General features: G+C 51.7%; 1 protein-coding gene across 1 annotated transcript; it reads right to left on the reverse strand.

Moving 5' to 3' along the window:
* Nucleotides 1–575: 575 nt before the first annotated feature.
* Nucleotides 576–8,399, reverse strand: LOC135366644 (uncharacterized). Its single transcript, XM_064599439.1, has 3 exons — nt 6,525–8,399; nt 2,115–6,199; nt 576–1,236 (listed from the first exon to the last, which is right to left on the reverse strand). The coding sequence occupies exons 1-3, from the start codon at nt 8,317–8,319 to the stop codon at nt 625–627; spliced, it is 6,492 nt and encodes a 2,163-aa protein (XP_064455509.1). The 5' UTR covers nt 8,320–8,399; the 3' UTR covers nt 576–624.
* Between the last annotated feature and the right edge of the window lie 604 nt (nt 8,400–9,003).

The raw sequence follows: 9,003 nt of genomic DNA on the forward strand, positions 1-9,003 counted from the left end.
AGGGTAAAGACAACGCTGGCTATAAAATGCAATTAGCAAAGGCTGCGAATTTAATTGAAATATTTCGAGCGGTAAGAGAGCTCGCGACAGTGCTTTGGTACCAGATTGTTGCATTGCGACCTACTATTTGGCAATGGAGAACTCCCATGACAACTACTTTGCATTGCTGCCTATCTTTAATTATGACTAATTTAATTATCCATAATTGACTCGCGATTCTGACCAAACATTCTTGTCGACACTATCCCAGCACCTGCATCCCTTACGGATGACTGGCTGTCAAGCAGGCTAGGTACAAAACCGTCGAGACTGGGAGGTACCCGGGTTCGAATCCCGGTGCCGGCTGTGCTGTCTGGGGTTTTTCCTGGGTTTTCCTCAGACGCTTTCAGACATATGTCGGCACAGTTCCCCTAGAAGTCGGCCCAGGACGCACATTTCCCCAGGGCGTCAGCCGTGACGTTGCCCACATACGTGAGGCCGACAACGGCAAGCCCTTTCACCATCACCACCACACACGAGGTGATCATTGCAGATCATTCTTAATACATCATGTAGTTTATGGCAGAACAATAAAATTAATTAAATGATTACCGGTATATTATATATATACTATAGCTGTATGTGCTACGGGTCAATCAGAGGACAAGCATCGGACGCCACCATGTCACGCCCGTCCCTACACCGGAAGATTCTTCCGAACTGTTCCCACTGCCGTAACGGCAAATTCACCCGCACACTTGCCGCCACATAGGACTGCCTGCCGGTCACGGAGTAGTCATTCCTCTCGCAGTTGTCAAGCGCGAAGTAGACGAAAAACAACTGATCGGACGACAACTGTTCAAGTCCCGGCAGCTTGAAGTCCGACGCCAGTACGTTCTTGGTCGTGTCCATGAGCTCCTGGAAAGTTCTGTAGGCAAGCATCGTTGCCACCGCTTGCTCCAAGAGGAGATTTCCCGGCGGTTGCGTGGCGGAGCCAGACTTGAGCTGTTCGGGGGCGTTTCTATAGTCTTCTTCGAGGCACCCGTAGATCTGCCGTAGACGTTGTTTGTAGGCGCTGCTGAAGGCGAGGTCGCCGGTACCCGCAGAGTCCGCGCGGAGTGTGGCCAGCAGCGCCCGGTAGGCGCGTACCCCGAAGCGCGCGGTTTGAAAGTAAAATAATGTGCTGTTCGCGGGGACACTGGCGTTGACGATGCCTACTGGAATATAGAGCAGCTTCTTCCGTGCTACGTACGACGCCTGCATTTAAAGGAATGTTCGTTATTCTGCGCATGGTTCTGCCAGGTGCGCACATACTCACAAGGAACTATTACTGTTGCTATAACGATAGATTGGTCCAATGACTGACATTTAACAGTAGATAAACGCGTGACATACGCATGCGCAGGAAGATCTATGCGCATCGCTCTCGATTTCCAGCTCTACACCACAGGGCTAACACGAACTCGCCATTGTTGTAACTAACCTCATCCTGTGCCTTTTGCAAAACTGCAATTTTGTCCTGGTCGCACGTCATAGAAAACGTCATTTTGAGGTCATGTGACACTGTTTACATGTCGTTTTGCCGCTTACCGACATATTTTGTTGTCATAAGGCCAAGAGGTGAACGTATTTTGCCAGCATAAACTATGCGGTGCTTCTTCCGCAACATGGTAGTCTCATTTCTCCTTAGTTTAAGTACATCGCATCGGCTCAGTGAATCTTAACGCGCGGTAGTCATCACATCTTTGGAAGTCTTCAACAGTACGGGGCCTTGTGTGTAAAACTGCGCGTTTGACTGCGAGATTGTCGGATAAAAATAATTACCGTTATCGAAAGACATCCAAAATGTCGCGCGGAAACAACAACACGCATCGTTTACAAACGGTTTGGTCGCCGATCACGGACGCCGCCATATTTAAGGAAGGTAACTTGCGCCTTGACGTTTGCTGTGACATGCGACCAGGACCTGTCCAGGAGGCATTGCGTTCGCCCAGCACGCTTTCGTCTACGGAGCAATACACTGGATGCCACCCCTGTGCTCTACACGTTGTCGTTCCATCACGTGACAAGCGTTGAGTTGAAAAAATACCAAATGAAGAGACAAGCATCGCTTCGCGATCAACTCCAACTCGCACCTTCACGTCGAAGATTGATGTGATGTTGCCATCCCGTTGCCTCAGTTTCGCCGCTGCCAGCACCCGACCCAGGGGCCCTCGTGCACGGCCCAGTTCTCTTCTCAGTCGGCTCTCGTATATTGCCCAGCTGGCGTTATGGACTGTTCTCAATGGGAAGAAGTGGGCCACTCGTATCCGCTTCAACTTAAACTTAACCAAATGCGCGTCCACAGTGTCACCGTGTGCCCCAGCAGCGTACAGCCACTTCAACCTGGACAGCGCTTTGAAGAACTTGTTCTCTACCCGCATGGCCCACACGTGGGCGAACGGCACGGAAGTGAATTCGTGAGCTAAAGCCCTCATGTACGCCATGGGCATGACACGTTCGACGAGCCTCGAACATAGACGCTGAGAGTCGGCAGGAGGTGCTGTAAGGATCAGTGGGAAGACTTCAGTCAGTGATGGGATACCGAGGTATGGCGCGAAAAAGAGCAACGTCAGGAAGCCGACGTAATTAGTGTGCGCGGCAGGATTCGTGGTCACTGCTTTCACCAGGGGTCCCATAAACCGAGCTGTATTGACGAGCACCGCAGGAGGTAACGGGCTCCCGAAGACGGTAATTAACACTTTCTTGACGCCCGCGTGAAGGTCCGCTACGGGAAGCGGTTCTGGGTCGTAGTGGAACTCCTGCGTAAACTTCCGAGCGAACAGCCGAACGACGTCACCTATCATTTCCGCGACAGCCGCGGCGTTTGCGGAGGGGTTCACAAGGGGGACTACGTCCTCGATAGCCCGGTAGATCTTGTTAAGAATCTTGTCGGTATCCTCGTCTAAATACAGAAGTGATGGCTTGTCGATACTGACAACAACCTCTCCGCTTGCAAGAGGGTTTTGCTCCAGGGACGCCGTCAGCAGAGCTCCGATGCCCAGGTCTCGGAGTACGCGTCCAGCCATTGTCCATGGAATGTCGGGCGAAGAGACCTCTTGCAACGGCCAGGATCCGGTTGGAGAGTACGATCGTACGATGTCCGTAGCCTCGTCAGCATGGTCTTGTGGCCGCGAGTTAATGCATTCAGACAGCATTTCCCTCGCGAGTTTCACATCCTCATGGGCTATCTGATTCAGATATTTTAGGGCGCGATCTTCGAGATTATCTACTATGATCGTATCTGTGGATATGGGTACGCCAGTGTAAGGATGACGTTCTTGCACCACCTTTTTGCAGACGTAATTGTAGAAATTCTGGCAGGGATCTCCTCGCAAAATGCCGTCGAGAAACCTCGCTTCTCGGTGACACAGGACTGTAGTGCAGGTGAGGTCCATGGTGGGAGTTGTCGGCTTACGAGACGTGCGGCTGTTCTTTGTAGCATTGAAATCATGTGTATGGACCTCGGTGTCGTAGTCCTCATATGTTGTGCGGATTCCTGCTATTGGCAGATCCATTCTGTAGTGTACATTAATACCTTGCACAGCCTTTCTTGCTACTGTGCTGTTCTCTGCATAATGAGGTGGATTAATAATCTGGTAGATCACCCACAAGCCGCAGACAACAGCTATGAGACAAACTATAGCGCTCTCAGGGTACAAGACTACAGTGGTGCTGAGTTCCTTCCACGATGCTTCGACTTCGTTTGCGTTTTTGTCTGGGGTCGTTGCAGCACCAGTGATTTGCTGTACAGGTCCTGCAGCTTGAGGTGACAATGTCTGCTGTTGCAAAGGCACCTCAGACATAGCTTGTTGATCTGGTCCCTGTACGTCGAACGGTGTCATTAGGGGTTCTTGCCCTTGCACCAAGACTGGCGTCGCTGGCTGGCTTGGTCTTTCTTCCGCCATAGCTGGAGCAGCAGCCACGCTAATGTCTTCTTCTACGACCACTACTGTATCTGGGGCTTTTGCTGCATACGGCATAGACACTTCTTGCTCCTCAGCCTGTAATGCGGGTACATTACGTAATTCTTGGCTTTTTGCTTGCGTATCACGTAGTTGAGCTTGCGGTGTATCTGCCGTGACAAGTTCTACATATTGCGGGCCAGTCCGTTTAATAAGATCGTCTTGCTCGTTTGCAATAGGGGACATGTACTGTTCCGGAACTAGTTGAGCAGCGGGGAGATTACCATGTACTGGAGTACGCACTGTAGCCGCCGCAGCGAATCCTCTGCCTGCAGGGAGAGGTGCCGCTATCAAGATTTCCTCACCCTGTGGAAATGAAGACAGCACAGCGGTTCCTGCGTCTTGTGCTTCTGCTAACCCTGGGCTGAAGTATGGCTGCTGTGCTAGAGCCATACTTGCCGTCGGGCTGTCTGCTAGTGCCGGCATCATTTGGAACCGTGGACTCTGCACGACAGAATCAACGCCTAGTCTCTGTCGAAGCATCGCTCCTGGCATTACTCCCGTCCTAGGACTCAACGCTGCAACTGGTACAGTGCCTTGTGGACTTAGTTCCTCGTTCGCCGTGAAGTACACACTTCCATACGAATCTCGCGTGAGATATGGAGGTCGTTCCCCAGCATGTGCACTCAACGGGTATCGTACCACTCCCTGCATACCTACGGGGCTATAAACTCCAGCTCCCGTCCCTGGGACAGCAGCGAGAATCATTCCTTGATCCCTGCCTTGTTCGGCAAGAAGATCCAAAACTCGAACTGTGTCTCCAGGAGACAGTGGCGCCCTGGTTGAGTACTGATTGCTTGAAAGTTGTGTTCCGGGGATAGCGCCACCTGAAAGTGGGCTTCTTGGCCTACTGTCTCCAAGAGCATTAGTCTGCTGTGCGCCACGCATAGGACTAGAAAGTGCTACATTTGCTACGATGTCTGTTGCTGCGGGACCGGCACTGGGCATGTTGTCTGAGACAGGTATGTAAGAACGCTGACCTGGGCTGTACACGCTGTCAGAAAAATAACTTGCCATTGTATACGCATCAGTACGCTCAGGCTTAATGGTCGAGGTTATCTTCTTTGATTTCAACGTGTCGGAACCGTTTACTTCCTCTGGAGCTGTGTAGAATTTTTCTTCAATGCTCGCCCGTGGAATCTCGTCCGCACGTTTCTTCTTTTGTGGTGCAGAGGTCGCTAATGAAGGTGTTGAAGCCATCGGTGAAGATGCCGCGACATGAGTGCGCGTGAGGTCGTTACATCTGTCACACCAGGCCAAAGATTCCGTTCCTGCTGGCGTCTCGTGCTCGATCCTGAAGGACGGCTTCGTCTCTATTGCAAAACCGCAAACTTCGCACTCTTCCGTTTGCTTCCGTCCTTTGTCAACGCTGCGTGCCTGCATTTGCTCTTGGAGAAGTCTTCTGCTGGGTCTAAAGAAAACGCAAGTAGTGCTCTTCCCTCTTGTCTCTCTGTCAGAAACGGCGAACGTAAACTTTGTTTCTCGTCCCATTACCGAATCGCTGGATGGTTTGCTACTGCCTGCGCTCACCGTACGTTTCCCTGGTGTTGTTTGGACAAGCGCGTCTCCCCAACAGGGCTGAGACGTTGGTGCCTTCGCAACTAATTCCCGACCTTCTGGAATCTTTTCTGGACGTCCCGCGAGAGTCTGTTCTCCCGATAGCGCCTTCTGTCTCGAGGGCAGTCTCTCAATTGCTTTGGAAGTTTGGCTTTTTCCCGCAGATTCAGCGCTACTGTTGGTTTGAAAGGTACTGAACGATGCATTAGCATTCGCAGCAAATGCCTTTAAAGAAGGGTGGCTGTCGAAGGTTCCTTCCAACCTCCGTCTTCTTGATCTGTCCTTTGACGCTTCCTTCGCCTTGACGACCGCTTTGGAGGCAGCACGAGCGTCTTTGCTTGCAAGAGCAGCACGTCGCAGCAGCTCGGTAGCGAAACGATCCCTCTGCCCGCGTGCATCACGTTGGAACAGGTCGACTTGCTGAATGGCCTGCGCGGCGACACGAAGGTTCTCGGCCATGGCTGCGGCCCATCTTACCCGCCTGGACGCTGCTGATACTATGAAGTCCGATGTGACCAACGGCTTTCCATATGGATCCAGGGGGTCTTCGATTCGTGCTACAGCGTCTGGTCGGAATGCCTCAGTTGGGGCCAAAGCTATGTTCTGCCCCCAGCCAGTGAAGTCATCGGAGATATCGCTGGAGAACTCTGAAGATGGGCCTGCGCATGGATCAAAAGCATAGGCAGCTTCATAACTGCCATTCTAGAACAGCGTTTGCCACGTATTTGCGAACCGTTTTGCTAAGCCAAGACCGAAGCCGTACTTATATACGTTATCAGGGCCTCATCGGATGGGCACACATTGTGATAAGGCGAGAAACGTAGAAAGGCGTTATCGATTTGGCAGAGCTTTAGGCAGATTATAATCGCAATCGCTACAGGTAAGCGACAGTTTCCCGACCCTATGGCCCTATTCTTGAACCATCCTCGACGACCACACCTGGAGCAGCGTGTACTAACCATGATGGTAATAGTAACCACTTACGGAAAGTCGGTAAGCCGTACTTGGCCAAAATCTTCTCGATAGTTTGTTCGAACTTCTGTTCGACCGAACCATGGGATTTCCATAAGTGGTTCTGTTCCTCCGACGAGCTTTCTTTGGAAGGAGAAGCGTAGAATTCGACGCTGCAAGAAGTCACAGTTGTGGTGGGCCGCACGACGTCGCTATCGCTTGTCGATCCCGCTGTCCAGTAATCGACCTCCTCATATTCGACTTCTTTAACAACAGTTGGAGGACGCGTACCTTTTATAATGCCCCTGATCGTCTTTGTGTGTTCCAGCACCGTGGGTGCCGATACGGTTGATTGCGGTTTTGGTTGTTGGACTTCTTGTGGTTCGGCAGGCTTATGTTGTGGCTGGTCCGGAGCTTGCGGTTGTTGCAGAACTTCTGCTGTCTGCGGCTTCCCCTGTGGTTTAATAACACTAGAAGATGACACTTCGGACGTGCTCTTACGCATAAAAAGGCTTCCAAAAGAGCTCAAAGCATCCGCTATACGAATGGTGAATCCCTTTGAAGATTTAGTTGCCACCGCTGGCTGTTTCTGATCTTCAAGTGGAGCTGTCACCAGGGATGGTTCTTGTGCCGAAAACTGTGGGACGGTATCAGCAGTGGTATCTGGTGGACGTGCCGGCGTTACTTTAGCTGACTCTGCTAACGGTTCCGTCCCTGTCTTGGGAGTCGTTGTGGATGGTTCAGCAGTTGCGGACGGTTTCGATGGTGGCGCAGGTGGCGGTACAGTTGACGGCACGGCGGGTGTGGTAGGTGGCTGCGCAGACGGCTCACTCTTCGCAGATTCCTCTGAATCTTTCAGTGCTTGTCCGGCTGGAACTTGCTCTGTTCCTGAGGCAGCTGTGGTTGCAGTTACGTCCGGTTCTGCCTGTGCAGGCCCAGTTGGTGGGGCCGTTGGTAGATCTCCGACCGCGGTGGATGGTTCCGTAACAGGAGGCGCACCGTCCTTCTTTTTGGGTTTTGGCCCGACACCTGCGGCATCTGCAACCTCATCTGCCGCTGCAGACGCAACAGTAATATTGCTTGCGCTCTCTCCCTTCTCTTCGACATTGCTGTCTTCACCACCTGAAGACTTTGTGTCCGACTTCTTTCGTTTGCCAGCACCGCCAGGTGCGCCTGGCAGATCCTCCGGGAGCTTTCGCTTAGATTTCGCCTTGTACTTTTTCAATTTCTTTGCCTTCTTGTCTTTCTTTCCTTCCTTCTTGTCTTCCTTATCCTCCTCCTTGCCACCCTTGTCTTTCTTGCCGTCCTTCTTGTCTTCCTTATCCTCCTCCTTATCCTCCTTGTCTTTCTCGCCGTCCTTCTTGTCTTCCTTATCCTCCTCCTTATCCTCCTTGTCTTTCTTGCCGTCCTCCTTGTCTTCCTTATTCTCCTCATCATCCTTGTCTTTCTTGCCGTCCTTCTTGTCTTCCTTCTCGACTTCATTATCCTCCTTCTTATCATCCTTGCCTTTCTTGCTCTTTTTCTTGTCCTTTCTCTCTTCCTTATTCTCCTCATCATCCTTGTCTTTCTTGCCGTCCTTTTTGTCTTCCTTCTCGACTTCATTATCCTCCTTCTTATCATCCTTGTCTTTCTTGTCCTTTTTCTTGTCCTTTCTCTCTTCCTTATTCTCCTCCTTATCATCCTTGTCATCCTTGCCCTTCATGCTCTTTTTCTCTTCCTTACTGTCGTCCTTGTCCCCTTGGGTACCATCATCCGACTTGCCCTTCTTCTTGCGCTTGGCCTTGGGTTCTTTCTTCTTGAGACCACCCTTACGAGGCTCAGGAGCCATCTCTGCCGTAACCGTTGAGTGAGCGGTTGAGACGAAGCCTACAACTACGAAGCTCAGCTAGGGAAGGAATGCGCGCACGAGCCGCGTTTAAGCTTCCTCTTTTACGTCACTTTCAAAATCCAATCCAATCCTACCCAATTCATCCATTCCATCCATCCGATCCAATCCACTTCATTCGCTCTGGAAATCAAGACGCCAGTGGACCATAATCAGGACACCAGGCCGACAGCCATGTCACGTCGAGACTGGCAAGTACCCGGGTTCCAATCTCGTTGCCGGCTGTGCTGTTTGGTGTTTTTCCTGGGTTTTCCTCAGACGCTTTTCAGACATATGTCGGCACAGTTCCCTTAGAAGTCGGCCCAGGACGCACATTCCCCCAGGGCGTCAGTCGTGACGCTGCCCACCCCTGTGAGGCCTACAACGGTGACCTCTTTCAGCGGTACCATGACCACCACCAGGAGCATTTACCGGGAGATACCGGCTACTACTGTCTTGGTGTTTTCCCTGGGTTTTCCTCAGACACTTTATGACAAACGTCGGCACAGTTTTCCCTGTGAAGTCGGCCCAGGACGCCCTATCTCCCCCTGCAATAGTCGTGACGTTGCCTGCTCGAGCGTGGTCGACTGCGGCAGGCAGTTTCATCACCACCACCTCTACCAGGAGCATTTTTCTGATTTCTTGGTT

The sequence above is a fragment of the Ornithodoros turicata genome, chromosome 8 (assembly GCF_037126465.1).
Source record: "Ornithodoros turicata isolate Travis chromosome 8, ASM3712646v1, whole genome shotgun sequence".
NCBI classification, from domain to species: Eukaryota; Metazoa; Arthropoda; class Arachnida; order Ixodida; family Argasidae; genus Ornithodoros; species Ornithodoros turicata.

Bases quoted from the DNA above. Each gene is read 5' to 3' on its own strand.
- LOC135366644 (XM_064599439.1), bottom strand. From the start codon at position 8,319: ATGGCTCCTGAGCCTCGTAAGGGTGGTCTCAAGAAGAAAGAACCCAAG. The intron at 6,200-6,524 runs GTAAGTGGTTAC...ATCCATGCGCAG, and splicing joins GTACGGCTTACCGACTTTCC to GCCCATCTTCAGAGTTCTCC. The intron at 1,237-2,114 runs GTGCGAGTTGGA...CTTTAAATGCAG, and splicing joins CATCAATCTTCGACGTGAAG to GCGTCGTACGTAGCACGGAA.